Source organism: Mus pahari, chromosome 3 (assembly GCF_900095145.1).
Source record: "Mus pahari chromosome 3, PAHARI_EIJ_v1.1, whole genome shotgun sequence".
In the NCBI taxonomy this organism is placed as follows: domain Eukaryota; kingdom Metazoa; phylum Chordata; class Mammalia; order Rodentia; family Muridae; genus Mus; species Mus pahari.
The window spans coordinates 30,818,065-30,840,981 of record NC_034592.1 but is presented as its reverse complement, the minus strand read 5'-3'; the positions used below and the strand labels follow the sequence as shown (position 1 = coordinate 30,840,981).

At 39.3% G+C, this 22,917-nt stretch overlaps 1 protein-coding gene across 5 annotated transcripts in view; it reads right to left on the bottom strand.

Annotated features, from left to right (window-relative positions):
- The window catches only part of Arhgap15 (Rho GTPase activating protein 15), a 622,856-nt gene that overhangs the window by 582,449 nt on the left and 17,490 nt on the right, over positions 1–22,917 (bottom strand). For 3 of the 5 annotated variants that reach the window (XM_021192463.1, XM_029536483.1, XM_021192464.2), the window contains exon 2: positions 7,539–7,716. In XM_021192463.1, the coding sequence (XP_021048122.1) occupies positions 7,539–7,716 (178 nt within the window). Of the gene's footprint in view, positions 1–459; positions 507–770; positions 1,019–7,538; positions 7,717–22,917 lie in introns of those variants that run through there. The other 2 variants (XM_029536485.1, XM_029536484.1) reach the window with 2 other exon arrangements.

Sequence of the window (22,917 nt, the reverse complement as noted above, 5' to 3'; positions counted from 1 at the left end):
GTGTATGTGTGCAGATATAGAACTCTGTATATATTCACATGAGCTGCAAGCCTGTACACAGACATGCAGAATCTAGGACATGGCAATTACATTGATTTGGAGAAAAATTTTTTAGGCATTATACATGCAAAGATGGTATTGTAGCATTGCAACCAGCTCCTGGGAGTCCATTGAGTCACTCTTTGCTGATCTCTCAGCTCTTTGCCTAACATGGCAAACTGTATGAACCTAACCTATGAACCAACGATGATTCCGTTTCGGTAAGTAAAGGACTCTTCACTATGCCTTGTTTAAAGTTAACCTTGCTTAGAATCATGGTTTATTAAAAGGTGGTCTTTGAAAACCGAGGCAAACAATAACACTAGAAAATACACACAGAGACAAACTTAGAGTTCCTTGGCAAAACCCGTTCCTTCCGCCCCCCCCCCCCATTTCACCTATCTAAAAAATGCAAGTTACCTCTGGAGCTTGTCATCATACTCTCTTGCCAATCCTGACTGCACTCGGGTCTGGTTTGAAGGTAGAGTACTCTATAAATAAATAAAGACGAAGCCCTGCAGATAACCGAGTGGGAAAGCGTAGTTGCTGGCACTCAGAATATGAGGTAACCTCTTTTAATTAGAATGTACAATTTTAGATTACTGACTATGAACATCATGGGACCTGAGATTTTGATTCATCAGTGATTCTCCTTTATGTTTCACTAAGATGTAACAATCAGACCTCTGCTCTCACCCAGATCCGTCTCCTCACAGAGCTGCCGCTTTTACCTGTTATCTCCGGTACTGCTCTGCCCCCTTGTGCTGCTGCGGTGAACTCAGCAGCGAACAGTGAGTCCTCCTCCTCCGGGATGAACTACAGAAAAAGCCCACTGTCACTTCTCACTTTTCTGGCAAGTTCAAGGTCGGTGTCTAGCTATTTTCAGCTCATCTCTTCTTGATCCATGCAGAGAAATGACAAGGTAACGTGATTCGGGGTCAGCTGTATTACAGGAACCGTTACATAAATGGAGAAAGTGAAAATCAATCCTAGCTGACAGTGACTTTGGGGATAATCAGCGCTCACTGTCTGCCTCTGTCAGCTCGCCTGCATCAAACACCGTGTGACTCCTGTCAGATCTTTTTAATAAAACTATATTCTCACTTTCAGCAACCTAAATAAATGCTGTGCTGGAGTTGGATCTTTCTAGGTTCGTTTAACCCTCTAGATTTGTAAACCTTTCTAATGCTTCCCCCAGAAAGCCACATAAGTGACACCTGTTATCCCAGGTTTGGTCATGACCTAGATGAAAGTATTGCTACAATAACTGCCACACTGAGCTATGGGGCTGAGCATCCCTGGGCACTGCTGTATCCCGTGATATTAACCCTGCACTTGTCTCAGCATCCTTTCCCAAGCCCTCCACAGGGCTACCTCCTCCCTCATCTTTCTGGATATCTGAAACCTCATCTATCATTTCTTGTCGGGGACAGGTGTCTCCCAGCATTTTTAGGTGATCATTGCAATTTTCCTTCTCATCACTGTATTTCGTTTTAAAACTGGGATATTGCTCCTAACACAGATTCAAGAATGGGGTGTTTAACAAGATGATTCACACTGGTGGCATTCCGCTGACAGCACCTTGAATGTCAGTTTCAGGAGGGAGCTTCTCCATCCCACCCACCTTGTGCTCCCAGGAAACTGAAGCAGGCAGCCCTCCATTGAAGTACAATTTACCATAATATTAGTTGTCAGTAAATTCAAAGACGGAACTACTAGAGCTATAAAATGGATTAGAAGCAATTTAAAAAAGAATTAACAAACTAGACTAAGAGTATACTGTCAACAAACAAATGCTCCATCATAGGACTGTAATTTGGAATTTTAATTACCCCTCTGCTCTGTAACAAAACAATGTCTGAACTGGCAGCGATTTGAATCTCTCACAGGTCATTGAGCATTCTAGTTAATTACTCTATGAATAGCCTGTTTTTCTCCCCTCTGGAAACACGTTTCTAATGGCAGTCAAGGTCTGACAAATGTGTCATCTACATAATTAGCTAGGAAGCAACACAAAACATTAAACATGCTTTGTGCCGACAACTATCAAAACATTTCATTTGTTGTCAATTATTCATTACTTTGTAGGTTCTGAAGGGGTTGTTATTATGGAAATAAGTCCAGATGCTAACAAGGTTAGAGTTTTGGATTCAAATTAGTAATCAGAGGACTAACTTTTAAAAAAATGTATCTCATGTACATTCTGCACCATGCTCAATCAGTAGGAGATTATAAACAAATTTAGCTCCCTGCTCAAGTTAAAAGGAAAATGGTGCTTGCCACATGTGTGAACTCCAGAGCCCTGGCTCATTCTTTGAAGTATGGGCTCTTTAATTTCCCCATAAACTTCCCCCACCTTTTGGGAACCCCAATTTGTACTTGGTAAATAGAGTTAAAGGATTTCCCAGCACGAAATGGCACAGGGTAGCACAGGCAAGGACAGAAACCTCTAGTGGGATTAGAATCTTCACTGAGGCATATTCTACAAAAGTAGAGATTCCAACTAACAAACTTTTTCGTCTGCTCCATGGTGTGACTATCAACAGCTGGAGACCTTAGCAACCTTAGGCAACCTGGGAGATCCTGTATCTTGTTCCTGCTTTGTTTTCTTTTAACTCGGTGTGTCTGAAATGTTTCTTCTTGTGGGACTTTTAATATTGTACACAAAGCTGAATAGTGTCATGAAAGCCAGTGCTGCTAACATTTACAGACGGTACAAAAAGATTCTTCAACAGAATTGACCTCTCAGCAGCAAAGAAAATTGCAGTGGAAGACACATTATTGCGTTGTCGTATCAGAGCTTTGGATCTGCGGAGAGTCTCACTCCACTGTCCTCCAGCTTTTCCTTATAAACCAAAATGGCTTACAAATGTCATCTACAATAGTCCAATAAAGATTACGAGCAAGACACTGTCCTTTCACTGATGAGATAAGAAAGATTCAACTGCAAAATGTAGCACTGAACAGTTCATAAGGCTTGTTCTCAAATCAGAAAAAAAAAACAGAATTCAAATTGCATTTGTGTGTGTGTGTGTGTGTGTGTGTGTGTGCTTAAATTTTAATTGAAATGATCAGTTTGTTTTCTACACAATGTTCGATCAGATGCCTGTGTTACAGAGCTAGATAGAAAGAAAAGAAAGAAAACAAATTCTATCAGGGAAATCAAGAAGACCTGTTATCTTCAGGGTGTGCAGAATATGTCAGGAAATAATTCTACTCTGTGCACTGAGAATGCCCAGCTAATAAAAAACACATCAGCCATTCACTAAGAGAAAATAATTGTTTCTATCTATGTTTTTCAAAGCAAACGGCAGTCGCCTCTTACATTAAATAGGACACATTAAAATAGGCTCTAATAATCTTTATGCAAAAGGAAACTAATCCATTTTCAGATCATACGATCCACGGCAATAAAAGGAAAGCATCAAACTAAAAACAATTTTAGAAATGGCTGCAGACTCTCATTTAATTAACATGCAACAGATCATATATTTATGAGGAAGTCAAAATATTTAGGAAGTCTATAATCCTGTAAGCCTTAATGTGGTATAAAAAACAACAAATAAATGCAAAGTGTTACTGTTACACATGCCTGCCTGATCAATGGTTTTCACATATTGATCTATAAATGGAGTTGACAGTCTGTGTTGCCTGCACATTTTCCAAGCAGGCTCTATTTTTGCACAAAACCAATACGGGCAATTACCTTTGTTTGAGATGCCAAGTCTTATCAATTCAATGTGATTTAGTGTCATTTTAATTAAATATCAGGATCCACTTCAGGACAATTTATCCAAACAAAGCCTCAAACCTGACTATAAGCTTGATTTGAAGTAAATATGGACATGCCCTACAATCTCATAATATTTCTCAAAAAGTCTGCTAAACAGAAGGCTTATATTTTTAGTAGTGATTTTTATGTCTGCCTTTTTGGCTAGCCACAACTTTGGCAAGCATCCTATAATGACAGAAGTAAGAAACAAAAGAAAATTGTTTCCTCTTTTTCCTGATAATACGTTGAAATGGGGGGGGGGCGCTGGGGGGGGAGAGGGGAACAGTGTGTTAACTGTGGAAAGAGGAGTCTTGTATGCTAACACTTAGGGATGGCTCGACCTAAGTCCTCATCTAAACACCCCTGAAAACATATTTCCCTGTTCATGATGGCCATGAATGTAGTAATGCCCTTCTGTGGGTTTGCAGGATGGAAATAGTGAATATTCACGCTTGTCGCTTGCTGAAGACACCGGCACTAAATGCTAAAATAGCTCCAGCCTGCAGATCCTGTGTTTGCAGCTTCCTGATTTGGGCTGTTTAAACTGTTCATTAATATCTATTTTAAACCGTCTGTCTGGTAGACTGGAGCATCCTCGCAATAAGCAGTCATGGAAGCACTTGGAATCTTTTGCACTAGCTATTTGCTGGATTGCACACTGGCCCTTCCGCCCTTAGACAGGTAACACCAGCAGCTCTGCCTTTTGACCTTGCTGCCTGCTTTTCTAGACAGTGTGTCCTGGAAAAGAAGATGCCCTTCTTTCAGAGCCATCCTTGTTCATCTCAGAATGGGCAAACAGATCACTGCAGAGACCAGCGAGCTTCCTTGCTATTCAAATGGAGCTCTCTCAATTTCCTTTATGTAGAGGCAAATGTCTTGCAAACTGTATCCTTTCACACCTAATAGTCCCGTCTCTTGAACATTCCCTGAATATCAAATCAACCTCTCGAAAATTTGAAAATGATTACTTGATGTTTAAAAAAAATAACACACACTATCATTCTAATGTCACATGGGATACACCTATGTAACTGAGATGTCCCCCTGAAACATTTAAGTCATCAGAATTCCTAATTTCACAACCAAACTCAGCTCTGTTTTTATTACATGGGGTTGAAGAACTACATTAGAATTTCAGAATGCATTTAATTTTCGGAATCTTACAAGACTTGCCAATGCTATAAAATATATTTTAAGTACACAGACATATTAAAATACTGTAATTCTACAAATTCAATTATGAATTAATAAACATTGTATTGATTTTACCCTATGAGTAGCCGACAGACTATGTTATTAATTAGTCCAGAAGTTTAAAATGGAACTCTCTGGTAAACAGATATTACAAACAAGACATTTTATTAAACAGAACACGATACACAGCATAAGTGTGGCCGCCAAGCACCTACTGTTTCTTTCATGGAGATTCTGTGGTTGAGTTTCTGTTATAACAAACTTCTTGTGTAAACATGTGTACACATTTTTAGGGTCCATCCCACCCCACTTTCAAACGCAGACTGTCCCCCTTGACCTCACACTGTCACCCAACTTCTGAAGAGCTACGCGGATAACTTTAACGGGCTTGTTTGAATAAATATGCCAAAATACTTTACATTCTGTCAGTATCTAGTCAGAAAATTGTGCATGGAAAAAAAGATGAAAAGAACTGAGACAGAAAGAAAATTAGTGCCATGGCAAGCTTTCAATACAGAGTCTCTGAGCCAAGCTTCCTCCGTGAAATGACATATCCTCACCAAAATACCCCCTTTTATATAATTATGCACTGAGTACACATAACCAGAAGTAACTTTTATTTTTGTTCCTTATCGAGGAATCCATATTGCTCAGACTAAGAATGCGGAAACAAAAGCTGGGATAATTATAGCTAATTTAACTTTGGAAAACTCTTATTCTCTAGCAGTCCAGCATACAGCCCCCCAAACTAAAGTTATGTAACAAGGTAATACCAACAATGAGAAACTGCATGATAAAATCCTGCCCAAAAGTGAAAAATGCTAATTTTGTCTCATTTAGCAGCTGGATACAGAAATGCTCATTAGTTTTAAGAGGGTTAATCCTTTTAACTTTTGCATATTGATATGCCAATTATGCCTAATTGTACAAGAGGCATCAGTCAAGGTAATAGTGCATAAACACATGAAAGTTATTAAGTACATCCCAACATGTAATAAAGTAGGTGTTAATTGGTAGCTGAGTTCTGCGGGCTATTGAGGTGGATAATTCATTGAGAGATGGATCACTTGTAATTTCTCTCCATAATTCCTTTTGCAGTCTCACGCTGTGATGTTTTCATGCTTGTCAAAAACAACTGCGGCATAGTGCCTTTTGTTAAACACAGCCAATAAAATATGTTAGGCATCATTAAATATACTTAACTTTTAAACTTTTTCAAAGGTACAGTTCTTATGGGTAGTGCGATAGAGAGTCCAATAACTGACTCCAACCACTGTCTCAGGTTCATAGTTGAGAGACAGCTTAGCTGTTTTTAAAGTGAAGACAGTTAACAGTGCTGGGCCTCCCAGCAGACAATTGTTGTAAATGAGAAAGTCAATAAAGGAAAATGCTTTTCTCAGGAGTTACCTTATCTCAGGATGTATTTCTCACTCTCCCTGTATCAACACTAGCTTTCTCACGTTAATTCTGCCTACAACACCTGAAAGGGAACTGATTAAATCCGTGTATTTCTCAAACCCCTGAGATTGCTGTGATTTAATTTTGCACTTGAAATTCAAGTGAAAAGGTGGAAAATAAATATAATTGGTAACAGTGTACTCAGTAAGTTTACCTGATTTAATAACTAGGTTAGGGAGCTGAATAGTTTCTAGACGCCTGTGATATTAACGGAACACTCAATTAATAGCCTGCATGCTTCTGCAGGCTGACTGAAACTCTCAGTCTGTCCCTGGCTACCTTATTTCTCAAGCTTCCTCTCACTGTGACAAACAAAATAGATCTGGGGTCCAAAAGAGTGGCTAACATTGCATAAATAATTTTGTAACATTCTATGGCCTCAGCTGCAAGTTACCACCATTATGGTAGAAAATTAACCAGAGGAGACCCATCGCAATCAGTGAGTTTAGTGGCTCAGGATGCGTGCAGGGCCAGGGACACAATTGGCAGTAGAGTTCATCTCTAACTATTTTATTTCAAATCTTTCTAATGACACATTATCGAAACAAAATGGCTTCCTCTCCAAATCTCAAATAGCCACACCATTTCAACCATTTGAGCCTATTGCAGATCAAACCACAATTTCCCACTCTTCTATATTATTGGGAGATTTGAAGAAAAAGATTTTTCACATTTTGAAGTTACTGATTTTTTTTCCCCCTCAATTCATTCTTAGCTAATTTTAGCCTCTGGCTTTTCAAAGTGATGTACTGTATTTGGAAGTACAAACACTGCATGCTAGCATAACCTCATTATTTTTATGACACTGAAGCATGGTAGCAGAGGCCCTTAAAATGAGTCAAAGGTGCTCTTCAGCCAGGCTCCACATCCCCTTTATCACTCTGGATTAGGCCCAGCTCTGCTCTTGTAACTGGGGATATTATTATAACTATAAGTAGGCAAGATAAAATCCGTTACAAACTGTTTTCTCATGCACATTAGGTAAACAGAATAAACCTAATTAGCTGTATTTTTTTTTTTAAAAAAAAAATCTATCTGCTAAGAGACTGTGGCATGTTTGGGGCATTTGACTTACAGGTTCAGTGACCTTCCCAGCATCGGTGAGGATCATGGATTTAGTTTGGCTCTGCCTGTCTTGGTGGCTGTTGGCATTTTTGATTCTCATTTGCACAGCTCCTGTAGCTTGGTGGGCAGAATTCAGTATTTCCAGAGAGTTGTCACAGTTTGTAGATGTCTGCACACTGCAGCTTGTCCTGATGAAATTCAAAATATTATATTAATAATTATTAATAATAATTAATATAAGACACATACACACATATCCTCATTAATTATTAAGGTACTAAAATTGAAGAGTCTACACCTTTCTCAGTAGGAAATGAGACAGTCACTACTTTGTGCTCATTTGTAACAGCTCTGCCCTCCACCACCATTGATGACAGATGTTTGTAAGTATCACAACTCTTGTCCATGTGATCCCTAGTTCTATTAGAAGCTTCCAAATAGGGTCTGGGGAAACACTCAAGACTGCTAAGATCACCTACTGCTCTTGAATAAGAACTATCTCAGCACCTACTTTAGGCAGCTGACAGCCTTGCCAATTGCTCCAAATTTGTGATCCAAAAATTTCTTCTAGCTTCTCTAGGCACTGCGTTCACATGCCCCATACCTACACACACACACACACACACACACACACACACACACACACACACACATTTGCTTAAAAATAATATCCTTTTAAACTGTATTATTGTGTTTTATGTGTGAATGTTTATCTGTTCTGTCTGTATAACAGGTGCATAGAGTGCCATGGAAACCAGAAGAGGGCAAGGACACGTGGAACTGGACTTAAAGATGGTTGCTAGCTTTCCATGAGTGAAGAGTGCTAGGAACCAATTTCCTATCAGCTGAACGAGCAGCCAATGCTCTTAACCACTGTGCTGTCTTTCTAGCCCCCCAAAAATAAAATGAAGAAAAAGAAATTTCTATATAATCCAGTCTTCCATATTAAGAAATGATGATATCAGCTAGTTACCATTAACGTACAGGCTTTTCATACACAACCCTTCTAGGATTGTATGTGTGTGTGATCAAAACCTATAGCAACCACAAGTAGAATTTGTGTCAGGGCAAAACAAGTGGATCTAGGGGTCCTCCAACTCACAATATCCATGGAGAATTAGAATTCCTGTGTATACAACACTTGCCTATGAAACCCTGTTATATTAACTGGACATAGTACTTAAGAAGAATATAATGAAATAGAAAAAAGTTGTTTACTTTTTTGTGCTATATATTGCATTTATTTGTGGTACATATGCAATAGAAAGAGTTTAACTTAGGGAAATCCAGTGTAGACACACTTTCCACAGGTGGCTGTGAGGGAAATGAAGCAGACTGAGTAAGACTGGGCATCTGAGTAAGGATGCCCTTCGGCTGCCCTGTTTAGAGTGCCCCGTATGAGCACATCCTCTAACTCTTTACAGGGTTTCCGCTGTGTAGCTTTGGTTGTCTTGAAACACACTCTGTAGGCCAGGCTGGCCTTGAACTCACAGAGATCTGCCTGCCTCTGCCTTTGAGTGCTGGGATCTTGAGGCTTCTGTTACCACCCATCACCAGCCAGCAATATCTTCTAATTCTTAGAGAACACTTGTGAATCAAACACAGCTTCCCAGCTGCTAATTGTAGACCTTTTTCCTAGACTGGTCATTGTACTGGGCATATGGATACAGTGTTAGGTAAAAGCAAGGACTAGTCCAACTTCAGCAGGAAATATGACCCAGAAGAACAGTAGTCTTACATGAGAGGAATCAAGAGTACTGATATCTATAGGCTTAAAAATGGATTAGTTTCATTATAGAGATCAAGAAAAATAGGCGCTAAATGCGCATCAAAGAAAAAATGGGTTTTTGTTTCATTTTGTTTGTTTGTGTTTTGTCTTGTATGTCTTGGGCTTTCCTTATACTCACTCACTAGGGTAACCTTGACCTTAGTATCCAACTCTGGACCTTCAGTCCTAGGGGAAAAAAAGTCTTTTTATACGAAAGAATGTTATTTCACAGCAAATGAGAACTAAAAATTATGACAACTTAAAAATATTTCTAGATTTCTTTATTTACTACATGGGAGCCAGTGTTCACAACAGTTCATTTTCTGATTCTCTAGAACTCCTGTGAAATAGACATCTAATCCAAGTTTTTTAGAGAAGGGAAATGATGCTCAAAGAGACTAAGGAGTTTCCCAAAAAACACTGGCAAAAGAGGTGTAATGTATACCTGATTCCAAGAAAAAGCAACGCAGAAACACCAATTCTAGTGTATCCATGCAATGCAAACAAAGTACGTGTGTCAGGTGTGGGGTAGGGGCGACTCAGCTGTTAAGAACTTGGCTGTTTTGGAGGACCCAAGTCCTATTCACACCAGTAATAATTGGGTGCTCACAGCAGCTTTTAATTCCATATCTGGGAGGGCAGGGAGGCTAAAACCTCTGTTCTCCAAAGATACTCGCACTTGTATGTACACATCTACAGGCGTATATGCATATACATACTTAAACCTTTTTAAAACGGAGCAAACTATTCATGGACAACAAGATGAAGAATCAAAAACTGATTCTGTCAAATCAATGACACCAGTCAAAAGGAAAAATGGAACAACTTGATGCCTACAAGTCGGCCGAGTCTCTCACTCATCAGGGATTCCAGCAGTCAGGAAGCTGATGCAGGAGCGTGATGAGTTCTGGGTCCACCTGGGCAATATAACAAGAACCTGCCTCAGAACTGGTTGTGGTGGCTCTCGCCTTTAATCCTAGCACTCGGGAGGCAGAGGCAGATTTCTGAGTTCGAGGCCAGCCTGGTCTACAGAGTGAGTTCCAGGACAGCCAGGGCTACACAGAGAAACCCTATAAAATTTTTTTAAAAAAGAACCTGTCTCAGAAAGAAAAGAACATCCACTCTGCTATCTTGCTATCTTATTTCTACAGTGTTCTACAAAAGTAAAAAACCAACACAGGAAAGAAACCCAAACTGCAATTGCTTAAGGAGAAAGAAGAGAGTAAAGCAAGAGCTGCTTAAACCGAAAAGGAGGAAATGTGGGAGTGAAATGAATATTCAACACATTGATGAGATGCAGGGATAGTTCTATGCTCATGTTATAAAATGGATACCTGTGCACTTCAAATAATACTCGATCTAATACTGTAATATTAATAATACTATACTTGATCGTATTTCAGGTATAATATGCAAAGTTGTTTATAGGAAAGTTGTTCAAAGAACTCCTTAACCATGTTTGTTTGTTTGTTTGTTTGTTTGTTTGTTTGTTTTATTGATTCTTTGTGAGTTTCACATCATACACCTCACTTTGGCTCTTCTCCCATCCCCTCATATCTTCCCTTAGTTCGTGAAACCTCCCTCCCCCCATATAACACACACACACACACACACACACACACACACACACCCTCAAACAAAAAGAAAGTATAGAAAACATCTCATCATGGAAGCTATAATATGTCATAGTACGCCATGGTTTTTTGTTTGTTTGCTTTTTTTTATTTTTAATGAGCATATCTGAATTGTTATAAACCTTATTTAATTGAGTATAAAAGAGCTCTTTCAATGGGTATAAAGTAAAAATTAAGGTAGTAATTACCTTTCACCTTCCTCTAGAAAGGTTTTCATTTTTAAATGAAGCTCTCTGGGTGCATTGAAGGTTTTACATTCTACATTATTCAACAAGTTCAAAGTCTATGTGTGGGAGATTTGTGGTATTGCTGAAGGAGTCATTTATGCCGAAGTGCCTGTCTTCTCACTGAGAGGATATGTTCAGAGCACTTGTATGTCCCCAGCATGTACATTTGTAGGACATGTTGCTTTGCTACATCTGTACAACGTTTGGCTTTAAATAAAAAATTGCATGATTATCTTCATTTTTAAACCAATTCCTAAATTGTTCAGTGATGTACTATTGCCCAAAGGCAGCATTCCTTACAGAACGTTTTTTGTTTTTGTTTTTGTTTTTTTTCTGGGTTCTCCGATTACTTACTTGGGAACCAACTGCCTATTTCAGTGTTTTCTCCCAGCTGTATGACTCTTCGTACCCATTGTCTTGAGGTTTGCCCCTAACAATTGCTTCCACTTTATTCCATCCTCAACTTGTTAATGCTTCACTACACCATGAGTCCTGTCTTTCCTCACCTTTCCTGTCTATAGGGATTCTGTGCTGTGTATTCAGGTGGATTCCTGAAACTAGACACTCAGTGGCGAATACCATGCTTATGGTGTTCTCCTCTCTGCGTATATATTTCTGATATAGGTACTTTGTTAGTGAGGCGCCTTAAGAGATTACAGTTATAACACTGTAACAGGAGATCTGCTAAATATGGTTCCTTTATCTTAAAATGTGCTATTCCTATGTTTCTTCTAGTGACAAGGTGGGAAGACATATGCCCAAGTGACATCATGCAGTGTTTGAATGAGGTAGAATTATAAATAGGATTAAGCACCACATAAGGATTGCACAAAGACAAGTAAAATCAAGTATAAGATGTTGAACACTGGATCTAATTACTGGGAGGGTTACCAGGCCATCAGAGCTTGGGAATCATACACTTCTTAGATGCCACACACAGGAACATTTCATGTTCTTGAGAGTCAGAGTTGACAACATTCAATTTCACCATGTTCTTAGAGCAGCATATAAGTACTCAAACTTAAGATTTTTTTTTTAATTTAGGAAAATTCTGGTTTAATACCTTTAGAACAAGGTGGTCTGCAGTTAATTGAAGCCATGGGAAGCTTGGGAGCTTTGGTTAGATTCTATTTTGCTATGTTATTCACTTTGTAGCATTGTGCAGCTCCAATGTGAGTCAAACTAGAGTCACTTGAGAAGAGCAAACCTCTACTGGAAGTTTCTCCTTAAGATCCATCTGTAGGAAAGACTGTGGAGCAATTTCTTCGTGAACAATTGATGAAAGAGGGCTCAGTACACTGTGGGCGGCACCACCCCTAGGCACTTGATCCTGGTTGTATAAGAAATCCCGCTGAGCAAGTAATGAAAAGCAAACTAGGAAGTAGTGTTTTATACTTGGTCTTTGCTTCTTTTCTTGCCTCCCTGCTTTTGTCCTTATCCTGGTTTCCTTGCGTAATAGCATAAATATAAACTACAAGTCAAATCACTGTTTTCTTCCTCAAGTTGTGGTATTTTATCACAGGAACAAAGAAAAACAATAGAAAAACGACTTTTTAATTGTATTTTATTTCCAGTTATTTGCAAGTTTCTAATTTTGTAGAACAATATAGTATTCTAAAAGGGGTTTTGTCCAGTCACTAGGCAGATGCCAACAAGAGCCTCCTGACAGGATCCTGATAAAGCTGTCTCCTGCGAAGCTCTGCCAGTGCCTGGCAAATACAGAAGTGGCTGCTCACAGTCATCCATTGGATGAAGCACAAGGTCTCCAATCAAGGAGCCAGAGAAATACCCAGGGAGCTGAAGGGGACTGAAGTCCCATAGGAGGAACATAAATATGAACTAACCAGTACCCCCAGAGCTCTTGGAACTATACCACCAATCAAAGTAAACACATGGTGGAACTTGTGGCTCTAGCTATATATGTAGCAGAAGATGGCCTAGTAGGTCATCAATGGGAGGAGAGGCCCTTGGTCCTGTGAAGGCTCTAGGCCCCAGTATAGAGGAATGCCAGGACCAGGAATGGGAGTGGGTGGGTTGGGGAGTGGGGGAAGGGAGGAGGGGATGGGGATTTTTGGAGGGGAATCTAGGAAAGGGGATAACATTTGAAATGTAAATAAAGAAAATATACAATAAAAAAAAAAACAAAATAAATAAATAAATAAATAAATAGGGTTTTGTTGTTTGTTTTTTTTAAATATCACAATGTCTGTTTTTTAAAGTTTTTAAAGTTGGCTAAGAGCTTGACATACAAGCACAAAGTCCTCATCTCCCATGTGCAAACCCAAAAGCTGGACATAGCTGGAGAGAAGGGAGGAAGACACACCTGGAGACCCCTATAGAATATTGAAAGCCAAACTAGCTGAATCAGTGAGCTCCAGGGTCAGCTCCTATCTCCAACAGTGAAGTGAGGAGTGATAGATACAATCACTGCATATCAAGCCCCCTCTCTCTTTAATGTATACATGCACATTCACGAACACATATGCACAAAACCACACATATACATTGCACACATAAAAAGATTTCTGACTGCTGAAAACCTTTATTCCTTCAAGGTTCCCTGAGATTCTCCCAGGAGGTGGGCAGCAACTTAGTTATTAGAGATTGTTCTTCTATCAAATGCCCCCACAGTTTTCAAGGGATGATAGAGGGGCAAATTGATCATTCCATTATCTAATCTACTAAATGAGACTGTACCCAGGTTGCGAGATCCGTATTATCAGCTTGAGGAAGAACTAGCAGATGGAGAAAGCAATTCTGCAAGAAAAGATGAGAGTGCTAGGCTAGGCTAGGCTGGCCAACCTGGGCAAATCAGGCAAGGGTTTAGAGTGCACACAGCCTTGCAAACATTTAGAATTGTGTAAACTAGCTACCAATGCTTGCATGAAGGGAACATAATTTTGACAGGAAAGAGAAAAAAAAACTGAAGGGAAGCCATGACTGATGTCACAAGAATGTGGTATTTGCCAGAGCCATCCCAAGCTGGTATTGTAAACCCTCGAGAAGAGGGTCGGAGAGAAGAGACTTCCCTTGGCATCAGAATCACACATCCTCTACAGGAGGACCAAGAGGAAGCAGAATCTCCCTGTTCACAGAGGAAGGTGAACAAAAGGCTGGAGAGGGAAGGCTGAGTGGTCAAATGGAACTGGAACAAAAACTATAGTGGTGGGCAGAGTATGTACAGAGTGGCAGACTCACAGCGACTATATCAGAAACCACTAATAATGTAGAGCTGCCTCTAGATCATATTTTCCCAGATGTAATTTGATCCTCCTTACAGACCTTTCTTTACCCTCCTATAATTTCTCATGTTCCCTTCCTTTCATCCTTACAGCTCTCTATCCCATCACCACACACCCTACAGTTGTCTTTAAAGTTTGCCTGTTAAAGTCCCTATTTTGTCTCTCACTTAGACATTGAATCACCTACGCAAGTGGAACTTTTTGAAGTTTCCATTATCCGTCATTCCTGATCTTCTTAAAACACCCATTTTCACAATGAACTACTTCGATGAATTTATTCCAACTAAACCAATGAACATTATGAAAGATTAGCCAGCTGTCCTGATAATTCTCAAAGAAGCATTTGCCTGAATATCAAACTGAAAACTCTCCTGGCATTAAAATCTTTGCATCAGGTAGAAGAATGCTGACCAAGTCATATTACATATTGTCTTAAGGCAGCTTTATGGAAATGCCATCGGGGTTGTACGCTAGTGTTGCATCCTGGAAAATGCCTCCTAGGCTTATCGATGTGATGTCCCAGTCTTCATGAAGTACATTTCTTGACACCAAACCATATCGTGAGACATGCTCAGTCTTAACGCACACTTGAGCACTTCTACTGACTTGGAACCTAATTCCTGAGAGTGGTTAGATTTCCATATGCACTCTCTGCTTTTTGTGCATCTTCCAAAAGGACATGAAGAGATCTGTGTCTGAGCACATAATTACAAAATTATTGTCAGGTAATTTTCAGTGCTCTTCTATTGTTCTACCTGTGTCTCAACCTCATAAACCCTTGGTTGTATAGATTTTATAATGCTGGAGCTATTTGTTTCTTATCTGTATGGCTTAGTAATCTTGGGCATGTTGCTAATACTAGTTATAGCAACTCTGGCTATATCAAATCTGAACTCCTGCTCAGATTTCTAATGGATTATACTCAACTATGTCATTCACTTAAATCATCATTGTTATTACATACGAAAAAGCACTGATGCATTTGACAGGAAGTACTCAATAATGATAAATGTCTAACACAGATATGGAAGAACAAGACAATTTTGTATGTGCCTGGAATAGCTACTAATTTCATAAATTTCTCTTCCAAATCCCAAATTCCCAATTTAGAAATGTAAGTGGTAATCAGTCCCTTTAGCCTGGTTTACCAAGTCCTTGAGATTTCCTGATTTCATATGTACTAAGAGAAAGTGTGAGTATCTTGTGGTATCCATCGCTCAAGTTCCACTTTGAATCCTGTTTTAAAAACAGGAAGCAGTGATGAGGAAGCACTTCATAAAAGCCACACAAACGCTGGCTTTGCTCCTCAGACTGGATACTGTGGCTCTCTGAGCTCTATTTCACCTCTCACCCTGCAACAGTCCAACAAGGAGTGAATGTGATGCGTAATCGCCAATTCCATAGCTGTCCTGCCAATTATTCTTTGCACTGTTAATTATGTGGAATCTTAGCAGCATGCCCTTTTGAGTTTGGAAACAGAGTTTTGACATCTCTTTCAAAACAGCAGCATTAAAAGGAAGACTATATTAAGATATCTTTGAGCTATGGAAAAGTGAAGAGGCCCCATGATCATGCAGTCTCCATGTTGTGGGACTCAGCAACTTGAACTTAAGCACATTGCCTTTCTTCTTCAAGTTGCCATGGGAAGTTCAAAGTCACCCCAGGCAGCATAGGAGCCTGTGTCCCTAAACACACGTGGTGCCATTGTAGACTCCAAAGTCGGGAGAGAGTGAGTCTGAGAAACTAAGAGAACAAAGATTCCAAAGTAAATCTGTCAGAGAAGAGGAAATTAAAATGACCACCATGCAGTCACATTAGGTACATCATATGTATCATTATACCTTATCATGTCATGTTATACATATTACTAGGTCCATCACATACATCATCACATCATATCATATATATTATTTGGTACATCATATATATGCATAGGTATATCATATAAATTCTCCTAATCAATTAATATGTGTTCCTGTGGGTTCTGGAAACCCACAGGAGAGAGACAGGAAGCAATTCTTGGGTGTATAAATTAAAAACAAGTATGGAAACTAGTTAATGCTAGTGCATGTAGCTTACCAACACATCACCAGGAAGACATCTGGCTAATCTATTTTTTAAGAATATATATATATTTGTCTTTAGCATTGTCTTTGAAGTGCAGAGAACTGTGAGTATGTCACAGTGAGTCAGAGGCACAAAGAAGCAAGGCTTTTTATACTTTATGTGGCCAGAATTAAAGTACTCCTCGCGATTCATATAGATTTCCAAAAATGTATCAAGCACCATATTTCCATTCCATTTCAGAATAACCCTTATGTTTCCTTCTTGCTGTGAAAAATGAACATCTCCCTTGAGAACAAGATTGCTTCGGGCAGTTTATATATGTACATACACACATATACACAAATATGAACCTTTTCATATGACACTGGCTACCACAGGAAGCTTTCTGAGGACAGCTATTTCAGAGCCAGATATCACAAGCACTCTCAAAGAATTCCTATTTTATGAGAGTCTGCCTATATTCTCCTTGTGTAGCAGATGAGCTATGTGATCACCCACACCCACAAAAGCGAGGTCCCTTCCACCCTCAAATTTCAGAAGCCTTTGTGCAGTTGGAACCTGTTCCTGTCTCTGCTTGTGCAGGACAGACTGACTCTCCAGGTTTGTTAAGGGTTCATGGCTACTCCACAGACAAGCATTGTTCTTGAGTGAAATTCATTTCAATCCCCTGGAAAGATCTTATGTTGATCTGTGGTAGAACAAAGTCTATTTGTTCCCCTGTGGAAATGACTTGTGGCTGTGGTAGCTCCAGTAATATGTGGCACAACCTTCGTGTCATGCTTTCCTGACAGGTCAGTAATTAACTTGCATTGCAATTGCTTGCTGTTTCTACCACAGCAGCCATTTACCAGAATAACATTTTAATTTCAGTTTCCTCCTAGATTACATTCCTTCCCTTTTTCTCCCAGTGGCTTCTACGTCTCTATTAAGTCTCATTTCCCCAGACCACTTCCATAAGCTGAGAGAATGCAATAAAACCCAGTTTCAAAAATGTCAAATATAATGAGAAAGGAAGATCACAGTAGAGGAATTTGATCATAGCCAGCCCATTGGGTAACATTGCCTTTGACAGGGCAGGTGTTACATATGGGAGATGTGATAATAAGACTTTACGTTTATTTAACCAATATCAGAGAATCCAGGGGGTAGGCTGCACTTACTGAAAATGCCTGACAGGTCAGCTGCTTAGGCAAATTGTAATATTACTATTATTATCCTGATATCCGTCTATCCTAAGTGGAGATAGTTCATGAGAAGACTCAAACAAAACAATATCAATAAACAAGCAAACAAAAAAAAAGCAAAATAGATCCAAAAGCAGTACGGTAGGCATTTCTGACATTCATTAACTGTAGGCTATTGATACCTCCATATCTCACAGGCACATTAGAAACATTCTCATGGAAACAAAGCAGCCAGTTTTTAGTCCATTGTGTAATGGATCTTCAGCCAGAGAAACAGGCTTGTTATGTCTTACAGGTTCTACAGAAGTTAGCAAGAATCTTGCAGTAGAGTTAGGCATAGCATATTTGTCTATCATGGAGTCTGATAAGGTTGCAATAGAGAAGGAACAGGGGACATTGTCAAGGTAAATGTGCCATTCTGGCTAGTGTTGCTGATAAATACAATGTCACTGGATAAGGGATAATCAGAGCCTCACAGGCTGAGATCACCACATCCAAAAAAGAAAGACACTTATATCCACATTGTGGTCGAGAGTAGGCGTCTAGGAGGACAAGCTAAGTAGAGAATTTCCAGTAGAGCTGACATAGGTGAATTGAATTGTGCAAGTGCTTCCAAGGAACTTGAACTTGTCTTATAGAACTTGGAGACACTTGATTATTTCTTTAAGGTCATTTTGCTTTTCAAAAGATATGATATGGGCCAGTGAGACAGCTGGGTTGGCCAAAGCTCTTTCCTGCATTAGCCTGTGTCATAATGTTGACACCCAAAACCATGACAAACTGATAACTGAGTCTAAATTATCTTCTGTCCACCAATATGTGCTATAGCACATGCCTAAACACTACACCACACACACACACACCATTGAGAAACACAAATATGAACACACATTTCTTCATCTATTTGTGCATCTTATTATCATGTTAAGAGATTGATGTGATATACGAAAACAATCCAAAATTTTTAGTGAGTAAAGTTTGGACATCTTATTGTTTAATGTTTCTGGCATCAAACATATACAGAGCAAGGTAAGATGTGACAAGAAAGTCAAAGATTTTAGGGGTAAAGGTCAGATGCCCAATTGCATTGAACTGAGAACACAGGACATGAGATTTGTGGAAACTCTGGTTTCCCCTGGTGCTTAGACTGCTGGAAAAGCATTGGAAAGACAGGATCAAGATGTGAGGGCTAAGGCAGTTACTTTTCAGGTCTGGAAGAAGTGATATGGAGTACTGGTCCCTTGATACAGAGGAGAACTGCAGAAGATGTAAGTGAGGCAATCTTTGGTCTGTTTTCTCATGAACTTTGATTTGAAAAGTTGAGGATTTACAGCTTAGGGAAATGATGATTATCATAATGAGTGATAGAAAGCATCTTTAAAGAGAATTATCAGTACAGTTGCCCTACAGCCACAGTGCTAGAAAATGTTGGCAAAACAAACAGAATCTAGATGTTGCCAGGGCCAGACATGTACGCTGATCTTTGCTGGAAGAGTATCAAGTGCAGACACTGCACTGAAGTCTCTGTTTGTGTCTATTTCCTGGGATTTCTTGTTCTAAGGTAAATTACGCCCTAAAGGGCTTTGACACTGTGGCAAAGTTCTCTGTCAAGCTCATTACATCTAGCTATGGATAGCAGTAATGCCAGACTTTATCTCTGTCTTTGCCTGGGCAGGGGTCAAATATTCAGAAGTTGCATATTGCACAATTAGTGTTCATCAGTAATTAACAGTGATCAGTAATGTCAATACAGCTGGCATTTGTTTCATCTAGAAAATTTGTTATTGTGTCCATTATTCATTCCGTAATGCTGATGTGTCCAATGTCTGCATTGATTGAATTGAATTGCAGTGCCAACAGGGTCTATCTGGGGGGGGGGGGNGGGGNGGAGACACTGGGACATTCTGTCGTTGTGAGGGATGATGGCCTTATGGCTGTATCATTAAAGGTTTCCAGAGTTGTTGGTTTGTTTTTTTTTTAATATATTTTAAACACGGCTGTCTCTCTTCATTATGAACGTGTAACTTGTTAAATAGCTGTAAAGGCATGCTTGCATGTGTGATCATGTCTGTGTTTGTGTCAAAAGTTCAACAACTTGTTCAAGCTGAGCAGTTTTGAACAATCACAGCTAAACACCACACTAGGGCACTTGAGATTCACCCAGAGCTCTCTTACACTAACCACCTGGCTGCACCAAAGGTAACTATGATTCTTTCTTTCTTATTTTGCTTATTTTTTCCCATTGCGTGGTGTCTTTTATACTGCTGGGTAGTAATTCTTTACAGATCTTGATTCAATCCATTTCTGCTGAATATATTTTCCACTTGGGGATAGCCTTTCATTCCTTTAATGCTATTGTCCTATTAACAGGGTCCTTATCTTTTAATATTTTCTAGTATATTCTTTTTTCCTTCTTTAATTTTTTTATTTTTCTGTATGAATATATAGCTGCAAATATTCATGGGTACCAAGCATGTGTCTGGAGCCCATGGAGGCTACAAGAAGTTATCAGATCCCCTGGAACGGGAGTGGCTGGTATGAGTAGGCATATGAGTACCCAGAGCCAAAAGCCATGTCTTCTGTAAGAGCAGTGAGCATCATGGCTGCCTGGCCACTCCTCCAGGCCTTCCTCCTCTCCTGCTCATCACCTCTTTCCTAAATATTCTCTGTGTAACTCTAGGTCACTCCCATATTTTACTTGAAATCATTTGTCGTTTAATTTTTTTTTTATTTTTATAACTGATTTAACGTGGAATAATTTTGTGTTTGGTATGAGGTGGGATGAAATTCTTGCCCTATGGATAACTAACTCATACATGTATATGCGTACAGCTTTGACTTGAATACCATCTCTAACTTTTCCGAAATGAAAAGGGACCATGAGCTAGCCGGCCATCTAAAGACAGCTTCTAAAGAGCTCTCCTAGCAGCAGGTAGTGACAGATGGGTATAAACTGTCAAGTACCAACATTATACAAAAATGGCATTAAGGACCTGGTCACAGTCAGGGTAATCAACTGAAGAAACAAGCTGTGGTTAGCTAATGGGGATTAGAAGCAGCCAATGGTAAACTAAGAGGGGCAAGGCAGAAGCTATCAACTCGGTGTTTCATGAGAGACATCTCCATGGGGCAGTGTTTCACATCAAGCTCAGTTACCCACGGGAAAGACTGGCAGGGTTGAAGTAGGACCTCAGAACTTGTAAGTAGGTAAGGTAACAATTGAGCCGGTTGCCACTAGAGAAAGCTGTGGTCAGAGACAACTCAAATGCCTAGTGAAGAAGGCATAACCTAATGAATGCCTGGACTTGGAATTAAGGTGGAAATGAATTTAATATCCAAGACCAGTTGTGTTTGCAAGGGCAGCATCCAATTTCTCTGGAATTGAAGGTTAGTTAAGATTTATTGTAGGAGTAAGAACAGAAAGCAATGCAAGTACAATTGAAAACGAGCACTCGATTATTACAGAGAAGTGCGGAGGGAAATTATAAAGCAATGGTCTTTGATGATCTGTGTCTATAGCTTGTTAAGAGCGCAATCTTAGCTGGATGTTCCACAGTCATTCTAAATCAGTAAGATTGGCAAGAGGATTAAGAAAACACATTTACCCATCACCTATCAGGGACTCAGATGTTCCTGGCTTTAAACTACTTTGTAAATGTTTATATAGTTTCTTTTACTTTTTTTTTTTTTTTTTTGTGTGTGTGTGTGTGTGTGTGTGTGTGATTTGCACGTGGCCAGTGCAGGCAGAGCCCAGAAGAAGGGATGCAATCTCCTGGAAGTGGAACGATAGGTAGCTGTGAGCTATCCAACATGATGTTAAGCAGCAAGTCCTCTCTCAACTGCTGAGCATCTCCAGCCTGTTATAAAGGTTGTATATGTTATTTTTAATGTAAGTACTATGCTAAAATTATTGCTATATCATCACTAGATTCACCCTGTTCTTGTTTTAGCTGTAGTTGTTTTATGGGAATGAAATTTCTCTTTAGAGCATGCAGGTGTTGGAATAGTGTATTGGGAGGAATGCAGGCTATGCTAAGAGTTGGTAGATGTATGAAAACAATGTTTCAATATGAAAGTTAGATACTAAAAACAAACTTCCAACACAAATACAGCTGAAAATTAGTCCTTTCACATAGGAGAAAAACTCAGACTTCACAAACCCCAGAATCCAAGTCTACTGTGCCACCTTCCATTCAGTTCAGAGAACTCTGTTACTCTTGGTTGGTTTACCTCTATCATGGACTTGGGAAGCATGAATGTGGTAGCAAGTTGAACACTTGCAAAAGAACTCTCCTTGTTAAAGAGCAGAGGAAGGTTGAAGTGTTCATCTTGTGAAAGTTCTTTCTAGAGTCCAAGAAGAGTAAAATGAGGAAAAAACACTGGCTAGTTCACAGTATTTAAATTGAATTTTTAAAACTGAATTTTCATCCCCCATCTTTGAAAATCCCCCAATATCCTATATTCATTGCATACCTTAGGATGTATCCAGCTTTATCTGCGCTGAGTAACTGAAGGTCCTCACGCTTTTATCTTTAGCATCTTTAGTTCCTTCCATTGGTTTGTCAGTTAACTTAATTCAGGAACCTTTGGGATGATGAGGGCCAGTAATCTACCCCTTACAGAGCTCCAGTTCACTGAACAGTATTGAAATATTTATTGGTTTATCCAAGTGTCTGTTTTAATTTGGAGAATGCATAACACTTAAAGTTTAAAAATTACATACAAGTAACATTGTATTGATTGAGTAGCCCCCTCTCTCTCTCCATATATATATATATACATATATATATATATATATATATATATATATATATATATATATGTATATATGTGTGTGTGTGTGTGTGTATTGTGTGTATGTATGTATGTTTGGGCATTCATTAACATTTTTGAGAAAATAGGCTATGAATTTGAAGGAGATCAGGGAGGAAATGTTGGCAGGAGAAAAGGGAAAAGAAATGTGTTATAATCTCAAAAATAAAATAATAAAATATGCTGGTATGGAGATTTATTTAAAATGTTTAGGTAGCACTTTATTTTCTATGTGGCTTTACTTGCTTATCTTCTTTGCTATGACCCTTATGAGATGCAGATAATCTCATTTGTTAATAGACAGTTTATGTGATGACATGGCTATACATCCATGCTCTGGCTATATCACCCACAATGTGTACTGGGAAGTCTGTGCATGTATGTTTGAGGGTGCTCTCCCTGTCCCTGTCCCTGTCCCTGTCCCCCTCCCCCTCCCCCTTCCCCTCCCCTCTCCC